Source organism: Brachyhypopomus gauderio, chromosome 5, assembly GCF_052324685.1.
Source record: "Brachyhypopomus gauderio isolate BG-103 chromosome 5, BGAUD_0.2, whole genome shotgun sequence".
Taxonomy (NCBI): Eukaryota; Metazoa; Chordata; class Actinopteri; order Gymnotiformes; family Hypopomidae; genus Brachyhypopomus; species Brachyhypopomus gauderio.
The window spans coordinates 11,275,268-11,303,244 of NC_135215.1; the positions used below are offsets into that span (position 1 = coordinate 11,275,268).

General features: G+C 42.8%; 1 protein-coding gene and 1 long non-coding RNA gene across 2 annotated transcripts; one reads left to right on the forward strand and one right to left on the reverse strand.

Moving 5' to 3' along the window:
• Window positions 1-658, reverse strand: LOC143514451 (uncharacterized). The gene is made up of 3 exons (XR_013130878.1): window positions 541-658; window positions 213-301; window positions 1-117 (listed from the first exon to the last, which is right to left on the reverse strand). It is a non-coding gene; the product is annotated as an uncharacterized LOC143514451 (long non-coding RNA).
• ush1c (Usher syndrome 1C) lies at window positions 555-27,866 on the forward strand. Its single transcript, XM_077005654.1, has 27 exons — window positions 555-788; window positions 9,654-9,721; window positions 11,212-11,359; window positions 12,248-12,382; window positions 14,777-14,885; window positions 15,000-15,024; window positions 15,720-15,777; window positions 15,863-15,966; window positions 16,200-16,284; window positions 16,412-16,471; window positions 16,635-16,691; window positions 17,299-17,441; window positions 17,718-17,783; window positions 17,868-18,007; window positions 18,584-18,633; window positions 18,899-19,066; window positions 19,286-19,402; window positions 19,665-20,300; window positions 20,670-20,723; window positions 20,956-21,072; window positions 22,120-22,182; window positions 24,049-24,093; window positions 24,762-24,815; window positions 25,632-25,731; window positions 25,871-25,980; window positions 26,304-26,359; window positions 26,738-27,866. Exons 1-27 carry the CDS (start codon window positions 753-755, stop codon window positions 26,850-26,852), a joined length of 2,919 nt encoding a protein of 972 aa, XP_076861769.1. The 5' UTR covers window positions 555-752; the 3' UTR covers window positions 26,853-27,866.
• Window positions 27,867-27,977: the final 111 nt, after the last annotated feature.

Genomic DNA, 27,977 nt, shown 5'->3' on the forward strand with positions numbered 1-27,977 from the left:
ATAAGAGGAAGACATATTGGGTTGATTTCTGGAGGTTGCGGGTGGTCTTGGAGATTTGGATTTATGTAATGGTGTAAAAACAAATAATCACAAAGTCTAATAGCAGGGCTCTACCACCTGGAATACAAGGGACAGAAACACAGATTATTGATTGCAGGTAAAACAATCGACTATGTTTCATATTTTTGTTTACAGTGGACCGCTCACTTCACCTGTACGGAAATAGGTGTCATACGCAGCACTGTAGTCATCTTTGCCTGAGGAAGACACTCCATTTACAGTAACGTATACGGTCACTAACCTTTGAATAAATAATATATTTTCAGATAGCTCAAGGTACAGATGGATATATAGCTACTTCTCAAAACGACTATTAAGTTCAACTTCAAATTTTTCTTATTTTTATTTAACCATGAAGGATACCATTCAGAAACAAGACTCATCTCCCATAGAGTCCTGGCAAATATTATACATATAAGCTTATTTCCTAATTTAGCCCTTAATTTGCGAGTCGACTATATTAGTAGGACAGATGTCTACCTGTGTGTTGTCCCATCAACTGGCCAAACTCAAATCCGCCGTGTTGTAAAACACTTGAAAAGTCGACCTGTGACCAGACGAGCGCTCGCGACCACGCAGCGCTCGCGCCCATGCAGGGCGACACCGTACCTCTGTCACAGCGCCACGCGAGCGTGCGACTGTACTCACGCGACATACGCCAACACGGACGCTGGTGAATACCTTTTGGAAATATGGAGCGAAAGGTAGCTCGAGAATTTCGGCACAAGGTAAGACGGTTACATATGTTTTACTTTCCCGGACAAAAATATAATAATATGACGATTCGGGAACCTGACCAGTCGCCCTTTAAGAATGGCGGAAGAATACGCACCTAATGTAATAAGCAAACTATGATAGTTTGCGTCTGTTAACGAAAGAGATATAAACCTATACGTGCCTTCTTTAACTTTAAGTCTTTGCTCACTGTGGGTGATAATGGTTTTGGACTGATCTACATGTGCACCTTTCCCGATAGGTTTTCCAGGTAGTTTTAGCTAAGGTAGGTTATTCTGTCTAGGTATTCGGTTGGTGTTGGAGATTCAGGAGCTGTTTTGCCTGCAGTTGGATTACAAGCTTTTTAAAAGCAGAGTAAAAGGAAATACAGAGTATCTTCTATATTACAGTTTGCCGGTTCTGTATGCGGTCAAGTTCATATAACTACGGCATAAGCCAACAAAACATGAAGGATGCTCTAAAGTGCTTATAGTCCTATACAATTAATCTGCAATTTACATTGCAGTCCCAATAACAATGTCTAAAATACAATTCATGGCTTTATTTAATTGGTGATATTTTAAAACACGGAATTAGACTTTGTCTATCAGGGGCAGAGTGCTGAAATACACACTAAAACGTCCGAATGTGAACTATTTGTAATGATCTACCGTGAACCATCTGCTGCGTAAGAGGGGGTTGATAACACAAAGGGCTGTTCTTTAGCCTTCTAGATAGATGAGGTGTCAGAGCAGGGCGATCAGGCGGAGAGGATTGCTTCATTTACTGTTTGGCCACGCTGCCGAATGTGTAGGCCTAGGACTAGCAATAAAATCTGTTTTTACTGTAATGTTTGCAAGGAGATGCTTTTTTGTCAGCTGTTGTGAATTTATCATAATTTCCAATGGTTAAACCCTCAACAACATTTTCTCTATTCATAACACATTCACAACACAGGAACAAATGTGATCCATGCTGCGAATGTCAGCTTTATTGGTTTATGGTGCTGAAGTCCAGTCCATGAAGCATGTGGGTTGGTCACATACAAATAACACCAATTATATTCTCCACCACATCTTGATATCTATTCTATTCTATTCTATTCTATTCTATTCTATTCTATTCTATTCGATCTGTATCAAGTTTGCCATTAAATACAATTGAACAGAATATTATAACATCAATGCTGAAGAAAACCCAGAGAATGCCATCTTCTCTCAAAGAACACACTCTTGTATTTAAAAAGCACCACAACAGCAAAAGGACTGACGAAGAGGGGAAAATGGGGGGGGGGATGTAACTAAGCACACAACAAAAACACAAGAAAAAAACACAAGCACTCTTAATATCTACAAAATTAGACATTCAGTCATCGAGTAAACTTCCTGGAGTCTCTATCAGTTAAGGCCTAACACTGCCTAGGTGTTACATGACAATGACTATGACTTAGATTTTGATTATGACCATGATTTTAAACTTTCATGTTTATTTCATGTCAGCAATATCTCTAGAACAATGTTCTATCAGGAGTATGCTCTGGGAGTGACAAACTACTTCATGCATTTCTATATTCGTGTCTGGACTGCTTACACATCTCCCTAAGAACACCATCTCAAACTTACAGTGGGTTCCAAATGCAGCAAATGAAGCACTAGAACATGTAAATATTATAGATCAAAGATTATAGATCATTCTTAAAGAGGTGCACTGGCTACTTGTGACATATAGAATTGATTGTAAAATACTTGATTACTTTCAAGTATTTACTTGATCTTACACCCCTGTACATAAGCAGTTTGATCATGAAGCACGCACCCTCAAGGGCACTCAGACCATGCTGATAAAACCATGCTGATGGTGACCTCCACCCACCTAAAAATAAATAAATAAATAAACTTGTTCATTTCAAAAGGCCTTCAATTAAGCTGAGCAAAGACTAATATCCTCTCAGGGACTGAGAGATGACCATGTTACTTTAGCTGTTTGTGACTGTGAGAGCTTGAGAATTGTTTTCCTCTCAGGGACTGATAATATGTGTTCTCCTCTCATGGTACAAGACTGGGACTGAGAGATTATAGCTTTTATTATAGCTATTTGTAATTATGCATAGAATGATATCCTCTCAGTGACTGAGGGAAGACTCTTTGAATTCTGCATCCTGGTTTTCAATTACGGCAGAACATTTATTTCTTTATATTTCATTTCCTTGTATTTCCTGGCCAGAAATGCAGTTCTCCATGCAGTTCTTAATGTGCCATTTTAAACTTAATCCTCAATATATTTTAAACTTAATCCTCAATATATTTGTCATGGTATTGCGGGCCCCCTACTGGTGACCTCCATCCACAGCAGCAGTTGTCTTGTTGCGGTGTGTTCGTCCCTCAGGTGGGCGGGGCCCGTGATCCGTCTCACCTGAGGGTCGTTTGTTTGTCTATATATGTCTTGTCTTTGTACCAGTTGACTGCTGGTCATTATATCCTTCATTTGGATCGCGTCACGGGTATTCGGTTTGTGCACTTTCTCTATTAAACCTCCTTTTTCCCTGAGACTTGGCGTGATCGCTTCCATTTTATTTGGCACTCCCTGCCCGTCACAATATTCCTTCTCATTTCTTCTTAAATAATTAAAAATGTTTTAACGTTGACATTCTTGTAAAGCTATATATAAATGATATATATGCTACATATAAATACAGTTTATTATTATTAAAATGCAAAATGGCATGCTAGCAGGACAAGGGATAAGTCCTGGTCCCAGTCACACTGGTACTGAGCGTTGACTATGTCTGGTTGAGTGGTGAGTTAAGACCAGAGACCGTATATATAATGGTACGTCACCGTTGACTCCCATTGTGAACTTTTGAAGCCACCAAGATGGCCACACGGACACCGCCATCTTGGATGCGTTTGCGCAGTAGATGAAAATTGGAGCCAGAGCATGCGCATTAGAACCGGTAGGCAGCACAGTATCTCTGCCAGAGACCGTATCTCCGCCCCAACATTCATTAGGATACGCCCACCAATATAGACACTTTTGACGTTTTACAAAATAAACAAAGGTAAAAGGTTTTAATACTGCTGTCGAGAGTTTTGCTGTTGAGCGCGTTCACGTTTGAACGTCTGGTATTAGATGTCAACCAACGCAGCTATTAACTGTCAATCACCTTATCGCCACACCCCTTTAAATAACACTTAATAACTTCTATAAAATCTGTTTATCGTCTGTTTATCGTAGAGAAAAACACTGGGAGAGATACTAACGCAATGGGGTCTTATAGAATTGACAAAATATAACTGCTCAAAAAACTTATTTTACGTGTAATAAAAATTCAAAGTTTCTCGTCCGGCCCGTTCACTTTTAGGCCCATTCACACCCTACGGTAATTACGGATACGGACCCTTTCGTCCGGTTCCGGAGGTCGTTTCATCCGTCAGTGGGTCCGTTGCCAGAGCGCTTACGAATCCGTAGTAACGGAGCAATATAAACCGCAAATCAGGGGGCAGTAGAGAGTCAGAAGCATCGGGCGTACACCAATTCGGGAAAATCAATGAAGAAGAGTACTGGACTTTAAAAAATGACGCTCGAGTTAGAAGAGAAACTTTGCGAGTTGGTTAGAGGCTACATTCTGCTACGGTGCCAGGTCATCGCGATAAACAGCGATGCAAAAACAGCTGGGAGGAGATTGCTGGTGCGCTGGTGCCGGAAATTTGACTATACTGCCCTCTAGAGGATGTATTAAAAAAAATCATAACAACGTTGGAAACGGAAAGAGGTATAGTGGCCCCCTACGGAGGCTACGTTTGGTACGGACGGACGAAATTCGTCCGTGTCCGGAGGTATAAAGCAGGCATGGGAATGGGCGGGGTTAAAAGTTGTACTGCAGCCAGCCACTAGAGGGCAGCTGACTCACGGAGGCTTCACTTTTCACTTGTGTCGTCCAGTCTAGAGGTCTGCACTCCCGCGGTAATCCCGCGGGTCCCGCGGGACCCGACAGAATATCTTGCGGCGCGGGACAGAATTGAATTGTTATTGGCGGGAGCGGGAGTTGAATTAGTCCAGGCGATGCGGGAGCGGGACCACATATGCATGTAGAAAAATCCCGCAAATTAATAGTCTAGAAAATTATAATAATAACAACGCAATTATTTCCATGCATAAGGAACTGGACGAAAACAACTAATCATTCAGTAAGTAAGCAATAAACTAATTCAAAATATTGGCTAAGCAACTGATCACGTGAACATGAAGTGTGCGTCATTTTGTCATTTTGATACAGAAATGGCAGAGACTGTAGACCAGGGGTCGGCAACCTTTGAGACATGGAGTGCCAACTTTAACATGTCCAGTCAATGAGTGTGCCACTATGGCGGCGAGTTTAAATTGTTGACCGAGGAGGGGGGGAGGTGTAAATCGACACAAAAAGTATTATATCGCGATCGATCGCCAAGTTTAAACGCCTCCGCCGTTCGCGCGAGGTGTGCTGCGGAGTCGCGCGCTACGGTCACTCGAAAGCAGCCCCGTCGACAGGGGGGGACAACCGGGTCTGTTGTCCCGGGCCCTAGGGCCAGGGGGGCCCATCAAAGAGCCCAGCAATTTATTTTTTATTTAAAGTCTATAATTTTTAAATAATCTTGAAATCTTTCATTAATATAAAATTATGTACTCATAATAAGCTCAATGGCTCAAATATATATGTTTTTTTACCTATCTGCATATTTTCCATTAAGTGCATACACCCCCGCCTCCCACTGGAAAATGGTTTGATCCAGCACCGACTGTAGCCGGCCGGTATCCGCCCAACAGCGGGAAATACAGTGGTGGATAGTTAAAGTAAATACAGAAATCTGGAGCGCAGAAAAGAAAGGAAAAACATTTACCTGACGAATTTTAAAGTTGCATTGTGTTCCAGGTTTGAAAAGTGCTGGAATTTAGGGTAAAGTACTTGAAAATGCTTGAAATTGTAACTACTTCGTTTCACAACAAATAGCTGTCTGACTGAACAGTTCTCGTGAAGACGTTAAGATTGGGCGTTTTGAAAATAAACAACCATTAAATAATGTGATAAAAAGCGAATTATTTCGAATCATTTCGAGTATATGTATAAATATTTAACTTAATTAAGTTTAACGTGCTGGAAAATATTGAAATGGACCTTTAAAGTGATGTACACGTGCTTTAATTCCACCTTATAAAGGTTTATGAACCCTACAAACATGACTGTTCATTGCGCTGAAGCGCGGCGCGCGCGAAGTTACAAAATTCCAGAGGTGCACGACCTCGCGAACCGACAGCGCGCGAGGCCCTCGCGCACGGGCGGAGCCACTGCGATTACGTCATTTTCGCGCGAACCCTCGCGCTGGGGGGGGGGGGGGGGGGGGGGTACATGAATCTTTCTTGTCCCGGGCCCCAGCAAGACTGTCAACGGGCCTGCTCGAAAGTATAATCCATTAATATAATAATTTATATTAAAATATATATTTTTGCTGATGCTGGTCCTGCGTGTCGCGTGCCAGTGACTATGCCTCGGTGTGCCAATGGTGGCACGCGTGCGGTTGCCGACCCCTGCTGTAGACGGTCAACCAGTTTCAGCTGTGGAAAATTCTATTAAAACAGGCGAATACACCACAATTAAGCCAACTACAGGAAAGTCTGATGTATGGAAGTCATATTCCATTGTAATGAATGGAGATGGAAATCGGCTTGTTGTGATACATGTCAGAAAGTGTTGGTGTACGTCACCTAACGGGATGTGTTTGGACTGTGATAAGAAATGGGACAGCGCGATCAATCGATATATTGCTGTTTTAATAAATACATAAGAAAATTTCAAGTACTAAATCTAATTAATTCAATTCATATTAGGATTGCGGGCGGGGGCGACAGAAATGTGTATGTGGTGGGCGGGTGCGGGATTAAAACAAGCGATTTTTTGGCCGGTGCGGGCGGGAGCGGGATTAAAACAAGCAGGTGCGGGCGGGAGCGGGATTAAAACAAGCGACTTTTTGGCGGGAGCGGGCGGGAGTGGGTCTAAAACAAGCTAGGGCTGTCGCGATAACCGCAGTATAGCAATACCGCGCTATTGACGAGAAAATCGCAACGTACGGGAATTAACCGCAACAACCGCAATATTTGTGTTTTTTCCCATGCGAGGGGAAAGTGCCTGTGCAAGAGTTAAAGTCATTTTCCCATCAACCCCCTGTTATCATCCGGTGCGGCTGATCAACAATCCGTCTCCTTTTTTCAAAGATGGAAACTACGGCAGATGCTCTGGTCAAAAAACAAAACGCGACTTCGCCGGTTTGGGAGCATTTCGGGTTCAAGTCAAATCCACGCAGATCCACTCGCCTGGTGGCGCGTCAATGAGGCTAGATTTCCTCTGCTCTGCAAACTTGCCCGCAAGTACCTGTGCATTTGTGCAACAAGCACACCATCAGAGCGAGTTTTTAGTACTGCCGGGAATATTGTTAGCCCTTTCCGCTCCTCACTGAAACCACATAAGGTGAATATGTTGGTTTTCTTAGCGCGCAGCAGGGACGTGACAACTCCGGTTTAAGCTGAGACGTTATTCTTCTGGTTAAGGAAAGATTTCGTTTTATTGATTTATTTATTAAATTATCTTTTTGTGTTTAAAATCTCGTTTAAAATATTTACCCTACACTTTTAAGAAAGCGAAAGAGCATGGGTTCTTACTGCATCTCATTTGACTTCTGTGTTCTCTATTTGACAATAAACACATATTTAACTGCTCTTAAAACTGTGTCTTCTTTGCAATTTAAAAACAATAAGAACCCCTTTACAATAAAAACAATAAAACTATTATATAGCTCTAAAATTAAGATTTTAGACGACAAATGACGCATATCGCGTCATACCGCATATCGCGGTGTTGAGCCACCATAAATAACCGCAGGGGAAATTCTTTCACCGCGACAGCCCTAAAACAAGCGGGAGCGGGATTAAAAAAGCAGTCCCGCGCAGACCTCTAGTCCAGTCCACTTATATATACGGTCTCTGGTTAAGACTCCATGAGGGCGTGACTCTGGGTGGACTCAACACTGCTGCCACGGTTGCTCAAGCACTCTAAAGCAGCAGCGGAACTCCATGATTGGCTGCCCTGCCATCATGGTTACGCTGTGATCTGGGACTGCACACATAAAGTTTTTTGTGTAGTAGCCCAGCCAGTATAATCTCTTACCTACACAGAAGTGTCTCATGCCAGCTGACACATGCACTGCGCTTAGCGTCATCTACCTGCTAGCAACTGCCACATAGGCGCCAGCGTCTCACACAGTACAGCTGATGATCCTGGGACCAGAGTCTCAGTATGAACCTGCACTCTCTAGAATGTGTGCATTCAGTCTGACCCCCACCACAAAGGCTGGACCCTTTCTCACGACAGCTCGGATGCCCGTGATGAGTTTGAGTTGGAGGGTTGTCCCCTCGCAGATGTGAGGCATGTGGTTTCCTGTATGAGGGGGTGTCTCTCCTCTTGCAGAACTTGTGTCAGTAAGTTTGGTCGGTATAATCTCCCAGAGCAGTGACAGGTGCAGTGTCCCCTCTTTCTGCACAACAATCAGCCTGGTCATTGCTCCCAGTCGCTCGGGAGCTTCTTGGCGTATAACTCTGCAGCATAGTACTGTGCTGCTCACAGTGTCTTTGTGTTAAGGATGAGCTTGTGTGCCTAAGCTGGGGCGCTGGGAGGCTGTGAGCACTAACTCAGAAGTGTTCCAGCACTAACACAGAAAGTGTTACAGCAGTGACTCAGGAAGTGTTCCAACACTAACTCAGAAGTGTTCCTGCACTAACTTACAAAGTGTTCCAACACTAACTTACGAAGTGTTTCAGCATTAACTCAGGAAGTGTTCCAGCACTAACCATCATGCTCAGCTCCACCAAGCAGCTTCCTTTGCCAACTTTTCTAGTCAGCTCTATTGCTCTTGCCATACAATCCCAAGAGTAACACAACAAGGTAGCACACCAAGCAGAAAGCAACACGTATAGCGCTCATTATTACCTTCCTTGCTCTGGGCTCCATCTTTCTCACTCCGGACCTTTGAGTTTGTAGACGCACTTGACTCCTTCTAGTTTTGAGGCAAAATCCCACTTCTGTTACTAATTCTGTGCAGAATCAGACCAAGACAGTCTCATTGTGGCTGTGTCTTTATTATATAACTGAACAAAGGTGAGGTGGAGAGGTGTTTAACATCCCTGGAGTCCTCACCCTGGTTCTCTACGCTTTTCTTCTGGCACTGATCTCAGGGTCCGCCACAATATTTTGATGAATATAAACATCTTCTCCAGTTGCAAATGTATTCAAAAGCATATTTTACATATATGATTAGAATCCCCCGTCGGAATACACATACACACAATTATTTTATATAAACAATAGTCATAGCTGACTTCACCTATGGCATCTTATCCATTTCTTTTCTCCCATGTAAGCCTTTGCAGTGATACAACATGGAACAATGCTGTAAAATGAGCCTGCTTAGTGTGAGAGTCGTGAATGCAGGACCATGAGCAGGTGTAGCAGAGCAGAGCAGCACCAAACCAGTACCCCCCACCCCCCCACCCCCATCAACAATAGCATCTGGGAGTCCAGTTCCCCAGGTCACAAAAACACACCTCCCACCTACACCCGCACACACACACACTCATACACTCATACTCTCCCTCAACCTTTCCTCCTCATTATTCTTGCTTCACTCTTGATGAAAGTGATGTGCTATATCATTGAGTGGCCCAAACGCTTTCTTAAAATATTTCTACAGCAGTACAGCCAGTACCAGGTGAGTGGGCAGCTGCAGGTGGATCATGCCGTCAGCTTGCTTATTGCAGTGGGTTTGTGACATTTTATCTGCTATTTCTGTTTGCAGGTTGAGTTGCTGATTGATAATGAGGCAGAGAAGGATTACCTGTATGATGTTCTGCGCATGTATCATCAGTGAGTGCAATCCACATGTGCCTGCAATTTGATTGTTTTCTCTTTTTTTGCATGTTGTTGAAAGATCCTAGCAACCTATGGCAAATATTGCCATGACCAGAATCACTTTTGTCACCTGGGATATGCATTTGTTTGTGTCTGTAAATGCCAGATGTAGTGCATGCTGAGTAAACCTCAATGGGCATCTGGTCTTCATGTAAAAATAGAAAAATGACTAATGAGTAGTTAAGAGTCATAATGAAATGTTTTTGTTTATTTTTATAATTAGATATATTCAAAATGTTTTGTTTGTGAATTAATATACTGCCTATAGAATTATATGCATACATATATGTACATAAACAAATTATTAGGTCATTATGAATTCTTGTTTATAGAATAAGAAAACGCAGATACCGTAATCATGTTCTATTGAAACAGACCTATTCAGTTTCTGTTCTACTCTAATAGTACAAGATGAATACAGCTGAATGCACTCCTGCAGGTTTTTCTACCTGCTCTTTGTTCGGTGGCCCCACTGGACATGGAGACCAATTGGATGGAGATCTGATAGTTTCCACTCTCCTCCATTCCTTTGCAGCCAGCCATCCACTAAAGTGCCTTTGCTACTGATATTTGAGTCAGGAATGAAATACTAGACATAAATGATTAATAGACATGGTCATAAAGACATATTATTAAGAACACATTTTTAATAGAATAATTTGTTCATTCATGAGCAATGTATTTTTTCCCAAAATGAATTTGTGTTGTACATGGGATTAGCATAATTAGTGTATCAGAAAAATCCAGTTTAGGGGCTGGGGTCTTGATTACAATTGAAGCTTGTGGTTCTACCCTTTTAAGTCGAATTAACCCCATCGGATCTCTTCCGGTTACGTCCACGCTTAATAATAATATCATGTCCAATCCTGGGGACTGTGGAAACCATTGCATATTCCTAATAGAAAGTGTGAGCGGGTTTTGATTAGTATGATAATCTCTCTGAAATCGGTAGTGATGATTGTTACCCATGTATGATCTAACCTTGTCCCAATGATCGCACCAGTTGATGTAGTCCGCCGTCCCTCGATTGTGACAATCTGTGATATGGTCCAAAGGCTTAACTCACATTGTGTTCATTACAGTTTTATAAAGTTGGCTTTATATTTGGTTGCAATTGGGATGCATAGGCGTTAATGGCTGAAATCAAGAGGCAGTTGTCAGAAATCTCTTCATTTTAAATCTGTCAGTACTGATGAGAATGTTACGTCAGACAGAATTTAAAAAAGAACCAGGATGGGACACATTGGAAGCTAATTGCATTAGGGATGTGCCATGATCTGTTATATATGACATACCAGCTATTTCCAATGATATGGAAAATTGCTGGAAGACCAAGTCAAATCAAATTTACTCTTACAAGGACGTGATTGCACATGCAATGTATGACAGTCCTTTGCTGCAGATCCAGGCTTTGCCCCGCTGCTATAGCACTCTGTTGCCTCTAGGTCCATGGACCTGCCTGTTCTGGTGGGAGACCTGAAGCTGGTGATCAATGAGCCCAACCGCCTTCCACTGTTTGATGCCATCCGGCCTCTCATCCCTCTTAAACACCAGGTGGAGTATGACCAGCTCACACCCAAGAGATCCAGGCGAGTGCACAATCTTCTCTCTCTCTCTCTCTCTCTCTCTCTACATACACACACACACACACACACACACACACACACACACACACACACATATATACATACATACACGTGTGTGGAGGGTCTATTATTTATTTACTATTTAATAATAAAAATAATTATTTATTTATTTATTTATTTATTTAGATAGATAGATAGATAGATAGATAGATAGATAGATAGATAGATAGCTAGATAGATAGATAGATAGATAGATAGATAGATAGATAGATAGATAATTCGGATTGAGTAACAAAAAGGCAGAGGGGAAAAGCAGAGATAAAGGTATAAATGCATGTGACATCCCCCATTTGCTAGAGCAGTATAATTACTATCTCTCCTGCTCAGTGAAGCATGGCAGAATAGTGCTGTTTTATGAGCCCGGGGAGCTCAGCTGTGTAACACACGGGCCTAACAGAGCAGAACTAGGCAGCCCTCTGCTCAACCACTCCAGTCTTCACAGAATCCAGACTCACAGAATCCAGACTCACAGAATCCAGACTCAGAGAAGATGTGATTTACAGGATCCAAGTGAAATGTTTCCGCTCATGTGAAAACGTGTGTGTATGTGGTCTGGTCACGGTACCCTTGGGATATTTTAACCATTAAAAAAACAAGATAAGCATAACATGGGAAAATAAAACATACAAGAAAAACTGTATATTTAACAAATGTTACTGATGTCATGTTGAATTTATAGAAATCAATTAGAGTAACTTCTGATGGTTGTGAATAAAACTTGCATGTGCTGCACTTTTTTACAGTATGTTTTATAGCCTGTTTTGATCAGATGTGATATCACAGTAGTGCACCATCTCAAGAACCTCTGACTTGCTGGTTGTGTGTAAGCAGGAAGCTGAAGGAGGTGCGTTTGGACCGCACTCACCCTGAGGGGCTGGGCCTGAGCGTACGGGGAGGGCTGGAGTTCTCGTGCGGCCTCTTCATCTCACAGATTGTCAAAGATGGACAGGCTGGAAATGTGGGCCTGCAGGTGAGAGGGAGAAGCACATATAGGGACACAGAGAGAGACAGAGAGAAGCACATATAGGGACACAGAGAGAGACAGAGAGAAGTACATATAGGGACACAGAGAGAGACAGAGAGAAGTACATATAGGGACACAGAGAGAGACAGAGAGAAGTACATAGAGGGACACAGAGAGAGACAGAGAGAAGCACATATAGGGACACAGAGAGAGACAGAGAGAAGTACATAGAGGGACACAGAGAGAGACAGAGAGAAGTACATATAGGGACACAGAGAGAGACAGAGAGAAGCACATATAGGGACACACAGAGAGACAGAGAGAAGTACATAGAGGGACACACAGAGAGAAGCACATATAGGGACACAGAGAGAGACAGAGAGAAGTACATAGAGGGACACAGAGAGAGACAGAGAGAAGTACATATAGGGACACAGAGAGAGACAGAGAGAAGCACATATAGGGACACAGAGAGAGACAGAGAGAAGTACATAGAGGGACACAGAGAGAGACAGAGAGAAGTACATATAGGGACACAGAGAGAGACAGAGAGAAGTACATAGAGGGACACAGAGAGAGACAGAGAGAAGTACATATAGGGACACAGAGAGAGACAGAGAGAAGTACATAGAGGGACACAGAGAGAGACAGAGAGAAGTACATATAGGGACACAGAGAGAGACAGAGAGAAGTACATAGAGGGACACAGAGACAGACAGAGAGAAGTACATAGAGGGACACAGAGAGAGACAGAGAGAAGTACATAGAGGGACACAGAGAGAGACAGACACAAAGAGGCACATACAGACTTGTAACTAAAGGCTACAAGATCATATTATAATAAGGATTTAATTAATTCAGTTATTAAACAAAACAAAAGTTATCCCATCTACCATCAGTAGCTTTGAAAGATTTAATCAAAAGATGAAGATAGATAAAGCTGACATTGCTGTGATTTCACTTTTTAATTAATCACATGCATGCTATCTTGGTGTTACATTGCCTCCACTTTTATGGGAAATATGTCCACATATTATATACAAATATGTATTTGGGAATTGGGGCCTATACGGACTAAAGACACTCGTCATTTGAGTGTTCAAGCACTAGTGCTGGAGAGCCTGGCTCACGTCAACATCGCAAGTCACGCCAAAGATATTCAGTGCAGCTGAGACCACAGCTCTGTTCAGCTCTCCACACCAAACTTGTAAAGCCACGACTCTCTGGAGCCTGCACACAGGGGCACAGTCACGCTGGAACAGACAAGAGCCTGTCCCCAAACTGTTCACACAATGTTGCAAGCACATAATTGTCTAAAACCATATACCTTGAAAAGTGATGTTGGGTTTGCGTGCAGCTGCTCAGTCGTGGAGACACGTTTCACGAGGCTCCCGGTGCACAGCTCTTGTGCTAATGTTGCTTCCAGAGTCAGTACAGAACCCCGTAGTGAGTAATGCAACATTGTGATGTGACGTGCCACACACTTCAGCAGCCCTCGTTGTGTTTGCCTTGTCTGCCACTTTTGTGGCTGCACAAGTTTTTGCTTCTCTGTGAAAAAAGTGCCACATGTTGCATCCTGTGTTCTTTGATACAACCCAACTCTGCTGTCAGTGAGAGTCTATGGAGATTACAGGATTATGTGTTTGATCTTATACACCTGTTAGCAAAGGACAAAACACCTCAATAATTAGGAGAACCGATCAGTGCCAACAAGTATACAGTCCAAATACTTAACGGAGTTCATTATGTGATGAAGCCTGACCTTCTTACATCGATGTTAGTTCAGCCTCACACCACTAGGAGGAGTAAAGAGCTGTGCTAAATTTCATCTAGCCAAATTTGAAAAGCACCTTTAGACACATTCTGAATGACATTCCTCAAATAGTGAAGATGCTACCCAGATTTTCGGTGGAAGACTAAATTCTGTCCATTTGCTCAGTGGCCAGAGGAGTACAGACAAAGATAAATTGACATCGGTACATATTTCCTAAATGCTAACCAGTTAATGAGATGATGACAGTGACCTTTATTTAAATGATAATTAATACAGAGGCTAGAAAGACACCTGAACACAAATTATGGTAAAAGATATAGTGAAATACAGAAAGCATGGCAATTAATTGACAGAAATGTACTTAGAAGCTTTTTTCTCCATAATACAGGTCAGCCAATCTCAAATTCATTTCTTGTTCAATTTTAAGCAGATCTCAGTTGATCTACATGTCAATTCAAAATTAATTGCTTGGACAGAATTACTTTTGCCAGACATTTATATGAATTCAATCAAATATCCTACAATAACCCAAGCGTCCAGGTCCTAATGGTTACACAGGTACAGATTAGCTCTTACAGAAGGCTGTCTGTTTTTTGCAGGTTTAATCATGCTGTCTCTTACAACAGGTGGGGGATGAGATTGTGCGTATCAATGGTTACTCTATCTCCTCCTGCACACATGAGGAGGTCATTAACCTTATCAAGACCAAGAAGATCGTGTCCCTTAAAGTCAGACGTAAGTCAGGATGCTGAACTATAACAAATGTGCCTTATTTGCTGAATATTGGATTTGAGGTGTCATTTACTAACTAAAAGGTTGATTGCCAATTTGTCTTGGATTTCTCCTCAGATGTGGGAATGATTCCAGTGAAAAGGTAAACAAAGGTCACCATCTGCTACTGTAACCCTGCCCTACCACTGTTGCCTTTCTGAACTTACAGTGCAGCCATAATATCATTGGACAGTGAAATATTTTTTTGTTGTTTTGGCTCTGTACTCTGTAGCATGTTGGATTTAATCAATGACTATAGCGAGAAATAGCACTAATTTAAGTGTATCTACATCTGTGTTGCATAAGCCATATAGGAAATTTAGCCAGTTCATACAGAACTCCCTTTGAAGGGAACCAACAGTTAGGATTAGTAATTGTGTTTCTCAGTTAAGAACATTTCCAGCCTCTAAATGACCCCTTGTTACTTTATGACTATAACTCACATTTGGCTCACTGTAAGATATGAGGTCTTCCAGTAAATTCAGTCATTGGGGTATAATATATCTAAGCAAGACTATTCAACATAGTTCCTAATCGGTTCTGCTGCTTCCTTTAACACATGGATAAAGAAACTCCAAGTAAACCAGTCAGACTGGCAGCCATAAACCAGCCCCACTGGCAGCCATAAACCAGCCCCACTGGCAGCCATAAACCAGCCCCACTGGCAGACTTGTTCCATTGTAATCCCAGTGTACTTGAGCCAAAGAATATCACTGCCTTACTGCCCAGATACATACGCACTTCACTGTCAAAACATTATATAAATAAATCTTCATTTATGATCATTATCTCCACTAGTTCCTCTGATGAACCTCTAAAGTGGCAGTTTGTGGATCAGTTTGTGTCTGAATCAGGGGTAAGACCCGTCAACCTTTTCAGCTCCGTTTGCTCCGTCATGTGTAATATCATCTGACACAAGTCTTGCTGATGTTGTCTGTCAGGAGAAGAAGAGCAGTGTGGCTGGCCTGGCCTCCATTGGAGATAAAGATATCAAGGAGAAAAAGGTCTTCCTCAGTCTGGTTGGCACCAAAGGCATGGGCATCAGGTGAAGTGAGGAGGCCATGCACTGCATCCTAGTGTGTATTTGACCTCAGGGTCACGGCACCACATGCGCCATGATTTTCCAGTTCTTCGCTCTAACACACGCGTGACCAGTGGGCACAGTAAAACAGATCATTACTAACATGAGTGGTATTTAGAAAGTAAGGAATGGGGACGTGGTCAGAACTCCTGTCCTTGCTGAAAGTGTGTGTGCTTTGATCGTATTCCACGCTGCAGCATCTCCAGTGGCCCCACTCAGAAACCAGGCATCTACATTAGCAACGTGAAGCCTGGCTCTCTATCAGCAGAAGTGGGCTTGCAGGTACCGCCCAGCCGAGACACCATTAGCACCCAAACTCCCAAAGTATTGAAAGACCTTTAACAAATCACTAATGTTCCACTGTATATAAAGAGACACTAATATGCTATTTGGGGGTGGGGTGATTTAGGTAGGTGACCAGATTGTGGAGGTTAATGGAGTGGATTTCACTGCTGTGGACCACAAAGAGGTAAGCCAAATTACCATGGCAACACCGTACACTGCACAGAATGGTCTCACACGTCCCTCACTGCGTAATACCTTTACACTACCGCTATCTGCAGAGTCTGCAGACTCATTAGAACAGAGATGTGACCTGGAAGTAATGCCGTGTGCTGTTTGTGTTTTTCTAGGCAGTTCGAGTGCTGAAGAGCAGCAGGAGTCTAACGATCACTGTCCTCACAGGAGCTGTAAGTAGTTCCCCTCCTCCTGCACACGGGGCGCTCCCCAGTGCTTCGGGGGGCCTCATTAATGCCTAGCAAGGCCTCTCGTTCACAGAGGTGTCCGTTACACACGCCCGACTCTTCCTCTAACGCTTTTCTTGGCGACAGGAAATTTAAGCCATATTTCTTATAAAACATTTTCCATTTTGAGCGTTAATGGAGCATGTGCTAATCTCAAAACCATAAAATCTGATCAGCCTTTTCATTTTCTATCTCAGATGAGCACGATAAATGATGAAAAGTAATAAGGTTACATAAGCCAACTGTGACACCAAGGATTTATTGTCATACTTCTCCAAGTCTTCTTGATCACTGAACATGTAATGTTAGGATATAAATGTTGCAAGCTGGTACTTAAAAATAAAAGTGAGAGTGTGTGTGTAAGGTATGTGTGTGCGGAATGTACATGTATGTTCATGAACCTGGCTGCGAGTGTGTGTTTGTGTGTGTGTGTGTGTGTGTGTGTGTGTGTGTGTGTGTGTGTGTGTGTGTGTGTGTGTGAATGGGAGTGAACATAATGTGTATAAGCTCTTAAACGTCTGCTACATGGCTCCATTGCCTGGGCCTTTTGCAGGGCAGTGAGTTGTTCATGACAGATGAAGAGAAGATGGCTGTGGAAGCTCGGCGGGAGCTGGATCGTCAGGAGCTCATGCTCCAGAAGAAAATGGCCTTGGAGACCAACAAGATCATCAAAGACCAGCAGGAGAAGGAGCGCATGTCCGTGAAATAACACCTACACATGCAGACCAGTTCAGTCCATACCATTGCCACTGCTTAAATTATTCAGCACTCACTGGTAACTCTATAACCTCACTGGGTGCATCATGATTAATTCTGATTACAGGAACAGTAGTAATGTGGTTACTTTTGAATCTAATGAAATCTCCTTTTGACAGATGCAATGTTCATCCAGGGTGTGCTTGCATTTCCACTCCCATATAACTGGCTACATAAAGTTATGATTTTTTTGATTTGTCATATATTTTCTTACAGGAGAAAATTGGAGATGTCCCAAAAAGCTGCAGAGGAAGAGGAACGTTATAGACAGGAAATAGAAAAGTATGTTTCCTATATGTTGAGTTCAAACAGAGTCCATTTTACACATGTGCTGATTTGCTCTTTGTTCCTTGGTCTTTGTGGTAGGATTGAGGCTGCAGAGAGAAAGCATGACAGAGAATGGGAGGAAGACTGGGGTTCTAAAGAGAGGCCTACAACACCATCCCCTGCTCCATCACCTCCACCCCCGTCCCGCTCCCCACCCCCACCCAAGCCCAAAAGCTCAGGTATGACTACAATACTACATCAGTATAAAACCTCTCTTCTCAGACCTTTCTCATATTCTGAGACACCTGTTTTCTCCCTGTACTTCACTTTTTTATGCTCTTTAGTGCATGTGAAGATATGCATTCAGTATTTATGAATGCAATCTGTTTGTTTTCTTTCTCTTGTTCTCTTCGTCTCTGGTGTGCCGTGTCTTGTACCCCTGTCACAGCAGATGAGAATGATGATGGTGTTGAAGACGAGGAAAAAGACGGTGGAGAAGTGAGTGGTGGAGCTTGACTGTTATAAGGAAACATGACCTTTCATACACCACACACACACACACACACACACACACACACACACACACACACACACACACACACACACACACACACACACCCATTTCCTTTGACAACCCCTTCTTTCAGTTTTCCCTCTAATTCTTACATTATGGCATGCAATATAAGGCCATAAACTGCATGCCCTTTTACCACCTTTACACTGGTTGGGTCATTTCTTGGCAGCCCGTTGTATTTTCATTTGTGAGCTCTAAGCACATTTGCCCCCTTTAACATTTTGCACTCTTGCTCCCGTAGCTCTCAGTTGGTTTTACCGATACGAAGGAAAGTTTCCGTCAATCCGAAAGGTATTGTGTGTGCTGAAATGCAGTGCAGTTTTTAGGATATAGATGCCATAAATCTTTCTATGACATCTACAGAAATAGGTTGACTCTTTATGAGATGAAATTAGCAGCATTGAGTAAATATATTTATGGGCTTGTTGCGTTATTGTGACAACCTACTAAATACCTGTTCAATCAGGCCTTGGGTGGTGTTGCTTTCATTGCATGTATTATATGTGGCGTGTAATACAGTTTATTGCCATGTAAAAACTGCCCTATTAATACTCAGAAATCAAAAGAGACAAAAAAGAAGAAGAAGAAGATGTCCAAGACAGGCACGCTCCCAACAGAGCGGAAAAGTAAGAAAGAGATGGAGTTTGAGCTGAAGTTGGCCAAAGAGAAGGAGGAAATACTCGAGCGAGAGAAACAGATGAAAATAAGTCGACTCCTTCAAGAGGTACAATCTTCAGCTGCAGGGTGTTTCCCTCTGTTTTTATTGTGTGGTTCCACTACCCATAGTAAAGAGAGGTCCTCTAAATGTCCAGTAGAAGTCATATTGGTTCGGAGCAGCGCTGTGCTTTCTGCTGGGTTTTGCCGCACGAGGGCGAGCCAATAGGAGGTGAGACGGCTCTGGTGATGTTGTTACATGTCAGCATGGCTCTGATGGTGTGGGCAGGTATCAGAGACGGAGCGTGAGGATCTGGAAGAGTCTGAGAAAGTGCAGCACTGGGTGGAGAGGCTGTGTCAGACTAGACTGGAGCAGATCTCTTCAGTGGAGAACGATTCTCCTGAGGTAAAGCCACCTGGCCTCCTTAAAGGGCTCAGGATTTGGTTTTGTGACCTCGTCTGTCTATAGACATGCTCTACTGATCACCTGATTTTGGATTTGAGCTCATAGAATTTGGATGTGGATGTGTGTGTGTGTTAAACGTAGTGTGTGCTGGTCTTTTATAGTGACTAGCGAAGCTGTGGAACTAGAGCTGCAGTGTTCTATGTGATGTACTTCATGTTAAAAGGCAACATCAGCCTTTTGAGCAGACGGAGTGTTTCTGCAGATGTCTCCAGCCCGTTCTCCACCATCTACTGGGCCAACTGTGAAAAGATTTGCTAGAGGTCTGCAGCTTGCCACCACTGACTTGGATGACATCAACCTGGACAATGTCGACCAAAGTCTGAGGCAGCCTTTGAAAAGACTGGCCCCTACTCCACCCAGCTCTTCCCTACCCCCACCACCTTTACCTCTTCCCCCAGCCTCATCCCGCTTTCCCCACACATCCCTCCGACCCCCTCCATCCCCAAGACCCTCCCTCACCCCCTCCTATGCTGCTCCTCCTTCCCCCAGACTAGCCTCTCAGCACTCGTCCCCCTCCCCAACGTCCAGGGTGCTTCCGTCTTCATTCAGTCACAAACCGACGGCCCCGACTCCGCCCGCACCCTCTTTCCGAACTAAGCCTCTGTCATCCTCCCACCCTCCTCCTCCACCACCCCCACCTCCGCCTCCTCCTCCCCCACCACCTCCTCCACCACCTCCTCCCCCTCAGCACGAAGAGGACAAATACCACACCGTCCCTCCCAGATACCGCCGGCCCAGCAGCCCCATTGAGTATGGAGGTGACTGGGAGGGCTCCAGGCAACGAGGGGGGTACCACTTCAAATCACCAAGCAGTCCCTCCTATCCCAGCAGTCGAAAGGTAGCTCTACGGCAGTCCAATCGTGATGATTATCATATCTGTCAAGAGTGAGAGAGAGCTCTTAAAGAGCCACACTCTTCTTAAATTGATTGCAGTCATGGACTTGAGTGAGGTTCTGTGTTTTTGGTTTGCATACTGCAGTAGTTTTAGCTTGCATGATTTGCATGGTGTGGTTGAAACACTGACCTGTGGGTGCTAGTACCTCGCTTGACAATAACACTATTTGTAAAGGATTGTTTGTGAGTGCTGAAAAGAACCAGATCGATGTGGTTTTGTTGAGACACATTTTGCGGCTCATTGTATTTTGGTCTTATCTGAGTTGTCGAGATTCAGATTTTCTGTATTTGACGTGTTATTGATGTGGTGCAGGTTATGAGAAACACTTCTCATGCTAGCAGAATATCAACATCAAGCAACCCACTGGTGAGCCTTGCCCCCTCTTCTCTGAGCTGGGACTGACACAGCATTGCTTGTCTGTCTGAGAGACACTTACACCTTAACCGTAATTCAGATCGGACCCCTCGCCTACCCCAGCGTACAGCGTCACTGTGTATCTGTGACTTCAATGTACACAGGCCAGAAATCACTTGCTAGAGGTGAAACTAAAACTGTAATGTCCACTAATTCCACCTGCATTATTCTGGCCACTGTCTAGCAAATAGCCCCCAGCCCTCCTAACCAAAGACGACAGATCAACCCAATCGTGGCAAAGCCAGTCATGGTGCCGCAGCCCCAGAGCTCACGCAGACCAGTGTTACGACCAGAGCCCACGGTGAGTGAGAGGCTGTGTGCACCTGCTGATACCTATGGAGAACATATACAGGCCTTAGCTACACTGGGGGGTTTGTGACTGGATTGTTCTCTGTAGTGACTGTAGGATTATCATTATTGCATCAACCCTGCCTTTGCCTTAAGGTTGAGGATTCCCTTGAGGTCATTGATTCATGAGTGTACCAGTTGATAATAGATATTATCTCCTAAGAGAAAGAGACAGGGAACTGACCACATAATTACTTACTGTGTTGAAACACAGAGGCTGTGATTAATAGATTAAATAACTGCGAACCAGTTGCCTGATCAATTTCTATCCATCTTCTTTTACTAAATCACAGAATAAAGCAGTTCATTTGCACTGTCACAGTTCATGCTTAGATAGAAGAACCCAAAGGCAAAAATTATGAGGGCCAAAGATCACTCTGACTGCTGCCTACTAGCACTGCACTATACAGACATACTGCATTTACATTGCTTCATACTGTGATTCTCATATGACTTATATATTCAATATATAAGTATATATATTATATATTCAAATATACTCTTCGCACGACATGGTTAAAACTTGAACTGCATTATTTTGACCCAAATATTAGCTACATCATGGTAAAACCAATACTTCTGTATCTTTATGTTCTGAGAATGGCCAAGATTCTCAGGTCACACACACCCAAAATTTCAGGTTGTCAGTAATATCCTTCCCACTGACCCGAGCCCTGAGGTTAACAGATAGAAGGCAGAACTGTTGTCTTACAGTCTTACAATCTCCTGTATATATTCTTGTACCCCGTACTGAAATGGTAGGCACCAAGCCTGTGTTTTTGTGCAATTTAATTGCCAGTATTACCTGCTAGGATGCAGGTGGAAGAGGGAGTGCCGTGTTTATGTGTGTGTGTGTGTGTGTGTGTGTGTGTGTGTGTGTGTGTGTGTGTGTGTGTGTTTGTGTGAGCGTATGTGTGTGTACATGAGAGAGTGAGAGAGAGAGAGAGAGAGAATGTTTTGTGTTTTGTAATACTGACCTGCATCTGATTGTGTGTTGTAGTCGCCACAGATGCTTAAGCGGATGGTGATGTACAACACGTCCTTTAAGGCCAACAAGAAACAAGTAATCCCAGAATCCTTCAGAGTGGCCCTCCCTCCGCTCCTCTGAGCCTTTCCTGTTTATTGTCTTGGTGTCTGGGGACGTCCCTGTTATATCGCATGTGCTGTGAAGTGCTTTTGGTCTCTGGAAAGTATACGCACAGTATGTCTTTTTGTACTAATTTGAGACTGCCGTTGCAATTTTATGGTAATCACACAGGTACAGGCCAAAGTCTGAATGTGGTTCAGGAATCTGCTTCAACATTAGCACAAAAAGGCTGATTGTGTCCTGCGTGCTGTGGTGTGTGCTCCATCCCCCTGACCCTTATTTCCTTCTGGTTTTACTTCACGTCTGACCCAGGCTGAACCTCCACTACATCTGTAATGTTTTATCGTCCTTCGGGACAGGCAGGCATTTGCACAGTGCGAGGACATTTGCACAGTGCGAGGACATTTGCCCACTGCGAGGACATTTGTACAGCACGTCCTCCGTGTTGACTCAGCACTCAGAGCTTTAACTAGGACAGCTGATAAATGTCTGCACTGGGAGCCAAACCTGGATCAGGCCATTAGGAAACCATTACCTCTCTCAAAATGAGTCTTTAAAGGCTGATGACGCTCACCAGTGTTCATCATGGATCTATTATAAAGCATTGTGGTTCTGCCACTGTGCAGTGCTGACACTGCTTATGTAACTGTTTGAGTAAGACTGACTATAAACAGCATCTTTGATGAGTCCCTTACTTGGAAATGAAAGGAGGTACATAATCTGTCAACACAGACTTTTGAAATCTGATATTAATTTATTGTTGGTAGGTTATAATGAAAACTAAATTAGTTATTTAATGACTTTGTTAAATCAGCATTTTTTATGTCCACAGATCATTAAATAGCTCAGCTCGGTTAAATATTATCTTTGACATGGTTTGTCCCAGAAAACACCTAATGATATGTGATATTAATATCCCTTGAAATACAGACATCAAATCAGTGTTAGTATTATGAAATGCAACATTGTATGTATGTATGTGGGAGGGATGGAAGGGAGGGTGGGGGGAGAGAGAGGGGGAGACAGACAGACAGACAGAGAGACAAACAAACAGAGAGAGAGAGAGGGAGAGAGAGATACATGATTATCAGAATATCAGCAGTTCAGTCACATTAGAAGGGGGAGGGATGATGTGTGTGACATAAAAGACAGTCTAACCCTTCACTATGACAACAGATAAATTATGCAGAATGCAGTGTGCCATTCATTGTTTGATGCCTCTTCACATTCGCAACTACCTGTTTGAGCCACATATCAGGGTAGACGGTTGGCTTCTGCTTCCTCCTTTGATTTCACCCACCACAAAGCTGCCAGTGATCCAACCAACCAAATTCTCTTTGACTCATGTCCTGTATCAGTAATGCATGCATACAGTGCTCAATACAGGCCCCTGTCAGAGTTCTGAAGTACGTGCAACCCCAGTCCCATGTTAATTATACATGTTTTTGAACACATTGATGTGTTCTTCCAATGTGTGAAGTTTTTGTTTTCAGTTCACAGTAATACAGTATTTGAAAGATAAGGGGTTGTCAGTTGTCTAGGATATTCCTTCCATATAGTCTTTCATATTTATTCCATATATTCATCCACATGTACTCATCTGTATTCACCAAAGGTTGAGAAATTACCTTATATTGAGTTCTGTAATTATGACTAATACTTTTTATTGAGAATTAGGCTGATTTAACCTTATGAATAGATGTTGAGTTTGAGAAAGATTAGTAATGTAATTGAAGCTCAAGGTGGTAACACCTTTCCACAGTTTTCTTCCATGTCAGATGTCAGCCTACCTCTCAGAACAAACTGCTAATTCTCTTATTTATTATTATTTATTTATTATAGGGCCAGGGCTTGCAGAAGTATGATGACTTTGATCCCTACTCCATGGTAATGTACAGCATGTCCTACATACGGTAGGGTTGCGTTTTGCCAGACACTCGGCAGCTGTTTGAGCCCAGACTACACCACTGAGCTACACCTCCTCCATCCCCTTTTGGAACTTGAAGAATGTTGAGACTGACTTGCAAACAACATTTAACTTGAAAACAGCATAGAAATGACTAAAGATCTTGTCCAGTATTTTCCAAGAAAGAATAGCTAAGTGGTTCTAAACCGGAGGCAGACCTTTTGTTGCTTTTTTGTTTCATTTAGGAATTCTGAATACAGGAGCATATCAAATTCACCTGCTGTCAAATCATAATATGCTTGGAGAAGATCTGATTGGCATTAGAGGAGTCATAATCAGGAATATCTGATTTTCCTACTTGTCCATAATAATAAAGAGCCTGCAGTAAATAAAAATCTAACAAAATCACACATGCTTTCCGAACTAAGTACAATTGTATGGCATAAAATTGACAGCTATGCAATTTCGAGCAGTCATCACTGTCCACTAGTATTCTGCATGTGTTCACTTATTCCAGTAAAGCACATCTGTCATCTGTTTGATCCCAGTACTCCCACAACACATCGCTGTGTCACATGGCCAGTACTGGCTGCTTTGTGAATGTTTTGATGTTGGTCTTTCTCTACCCCTTGTTTATTTCCATTAACAGTTCACGCCAGAGCAGATAGCAGGAAAAGATGTACGGTTGCTCAAAATTAAAAAGGTAATCAACACCCTGTCTGTTTGATGCTGCTTTCTAGATAAGCCTTAGAATTAATGTTTGATCCTTAAGAATGTCCCATTTAGTGTTTTGTTTGGACAGTATTAAACATTAAATCATGGACGTAGTTTTGATTTCATAAGTGGGGGGGACACAACCTGGGGTGGCGAACTGTTGAGCGGGGGGGGGGGGGGGGGGGGGGGTTTGAATGAAAATTGTTGAGCGCTGTGAGCAAAAATTGTTGAGCGGGGGGGGGGGGGGGGGGGAGCTCGGAGCTGCATGATCCTAGTGCTAGATTTGTCGCTATTTGGATATTGTTTTTTTAACCGTTAAAAAGTGGGGGGACATGACTTCGTCGCTACTTAAATATTTGGTTTTAACTGTAAAAACTGGGGGGGACCAAAACCGGCTTTTGAAAAAGTGGGGGGGACATGTCCCCCCCGTCCCCCCCCAAAACTACGTCCGTGCATTAAATACACCTCTCAGAAGTGAGGGGAAAGGGCACATCTCAGTTGGCATAGAGTTGAACGTACTTCTTACTTCTCTGATGGATTGATTATCGTGCAAATCTGATGTTTGAATATGTCGAATCTTATTAGCAGAAATGTGTTCCTACCCAGGATAAACATTTTAAGCTTTCCAGCAGGGATGGTCAGCTCATGTCCTAGAGGAACAGAATATCCTGGCTTTTCCAGGCTCTAACACTCCTAAATGTCAAGGGATTATTTGGGATCATTAGGGGAAGTGTTCAGTGGTGTGTGCTGGATCAAGGATGTCGGTGAACTGCATAGAGTCCAGCCTGCTGTGTGTGTTCTGCAGGAGGGCCCACTGGACATCGCAGTAGAAGGTGGAATAGACTCTCCACTGGGAAAGCTTGTGGTTTCTGCCATCTATGAAGGAGGTTCAGCTGACATGCACGGTAAGATCACTGAACAAATAATTGTTCTTTGAAAAATTTTATTGTTTAAGGTCCATTTGCAGATCACTGGAACACTTGATCAACATGGGAACTTCACTGAGTACTGTAGCTACCTGTCCTTGGTTTGTCTCTATGTCAGGTGGTGTGGTGTCAGGTGATGAGATCATGGCAGTCAATGGAAAGATTTTGACAGATGTGACCCTGACTGAAGGGCAAAACTCCCTAGCTCATGCCTGGAACAGTGGAGGGGTAAGTTGGCTGTGTTTTGTGGACGGAGTAGTGCGTGTGTGTGTGTGTGTGTGTGTGTGTGTGTGTGTGTGTGTGTGTGTGTTGAGGGGTAGATTATACTACTAGACATGGCATTGCATTCTGTTAGAACAGAAATTATGTTTGTCAGTATTTAAATGATTTGCATTAGTCAAACCCTGATATATGAGCTTTCAAAGCCAGCATTAATGAATAGGGAGGGTTGGAAGAGTTTACAAGGTTAGGTGTATAGGATAAATGAGATAAAGAGAGTAAGATAATGATAATGAATTAGTTTAATGGGTATTACATTTGTGTGTCCTCAGGACTGGATTGACCTGGTCATAGCAGTGTCTCCTCCAAAGGAATATGAAGATGAAGTGTATGTATACTGTCAATGTTTAACGCGTCTCGCCAGTCTTCTGAAATGTTTGGTTTATCACATCACATACTTTTAATTTTCTCAGTGAAGATTAACCAAAACATTGAAAAACTGAAGCAGTTAATCTCCACTGAGCTAATTTAAGTGTTAGGCTTGTTTTCCTTTTTACTGTATCTCCGTGTCACTAATCAGAAATTCTTTGCATAATTTTGTCTGTGAATACAATCTGACCTTTGCTCTCTAGGCCCTCGTGTGTCCATATTTAATCCCAGAATGTAATATATATAGTTGCAGGCCTGTGTTTACTGTGTGATGTGAAAGGAACAGCCCCTGGCATGTGTGGGCTGAATGTGCCTGTCCTCTATGCTACATGTCCAGCCCTAAAGCAGCATCAGTCAGTTCCACAACAAACAGAAAGAATGTCCAGGGCAGTGCCTCTGTGTACAGGCAGGGCTATGTGCTACAGATGAAGGGCCCACGCCCCACGGCCTGATCGGCTACCACTGCTGGGTAACCCCTTTGACCCTCTGACCCCATACAAACTAGAGTGTATGTATCATGAACATGTGACTGTCTCTCCGTCAATCAAGAAGCCCAGCTGTGCTAGCCAAGAGATTTTCACCTTGAGAGTTTTTGGTCTGCAAAAGAAGGAGTGTTTTCCTGTAATTGTTAGTGGGCTTTAGGAAATTTTAACAGAATATAAATGATATTTTCATGTATGCATGTTAAGAAAATTCATTTGAAATGTCCAAAACCAAATGATTCTGCATCCAGGCCAGACACTTTAGCAGTCACCCTGATTGATGTTGTTCAAAGGGACTGTTACATGTCATGACTCATACTGAAGCATTTTGATTTGGATGGTTTGATCTCACCTTCTGTTAGTGCATGTTGCTATTAACTTTCTGAATAAATCATCATATCATGCTGAGGGCAGATATATGAGGATAATGTTGAATTGAGCCACATTTGTGGAGTTATCAACATATGATATGTGAATTTAGGAATTTGTCATATGAAATGGGGAAAAAAGATTCAGCTGTAGTAGTCTAAATTAGCAACATGCTCTGCATCTGTTGTGTTTCTGTCCCTGATTGTAGTGTAGTCTAGCTGTGTACTCTAATCTTGTGTGTGAAGGTGTGAGACAGTGTGAAGATTTCCTCCTCGTTCATTGAAAATCTTTTATGTCTTTTTTTGCAGGACATTCTTCTAAGGCATTCATCTAGGCTGTGCACGGAGGACCACAGTGTGAAGTCATACAACACTCTTTCTTTACATCTATTTTTTATTATTTTTGTAATTTTACAGACCATGTGTATCTAGTATGTAAAAGCCAGACTGAATGTTGATGAATGAAATGATTATGTTAGATATATTTAAATGGATCACACACTATTGTTCACAAACTATGGATTGATATAGCTTCTGTGGATCTGTAATTTTCCCCCAAACACAATCCAAACAGGCTCAGGAGATTTGTAATGCAAATAAAGATGTATTTCCTGTGGAGAGTGGGTGTGATTAATTGTTCTATTGTTCCTGTACGTCCTGATAAGGCTCCTAAGGGTTAGGGATGGGTCCACAGCAGTTCATGTAATAAAAGGCTGCTATTGCTTAT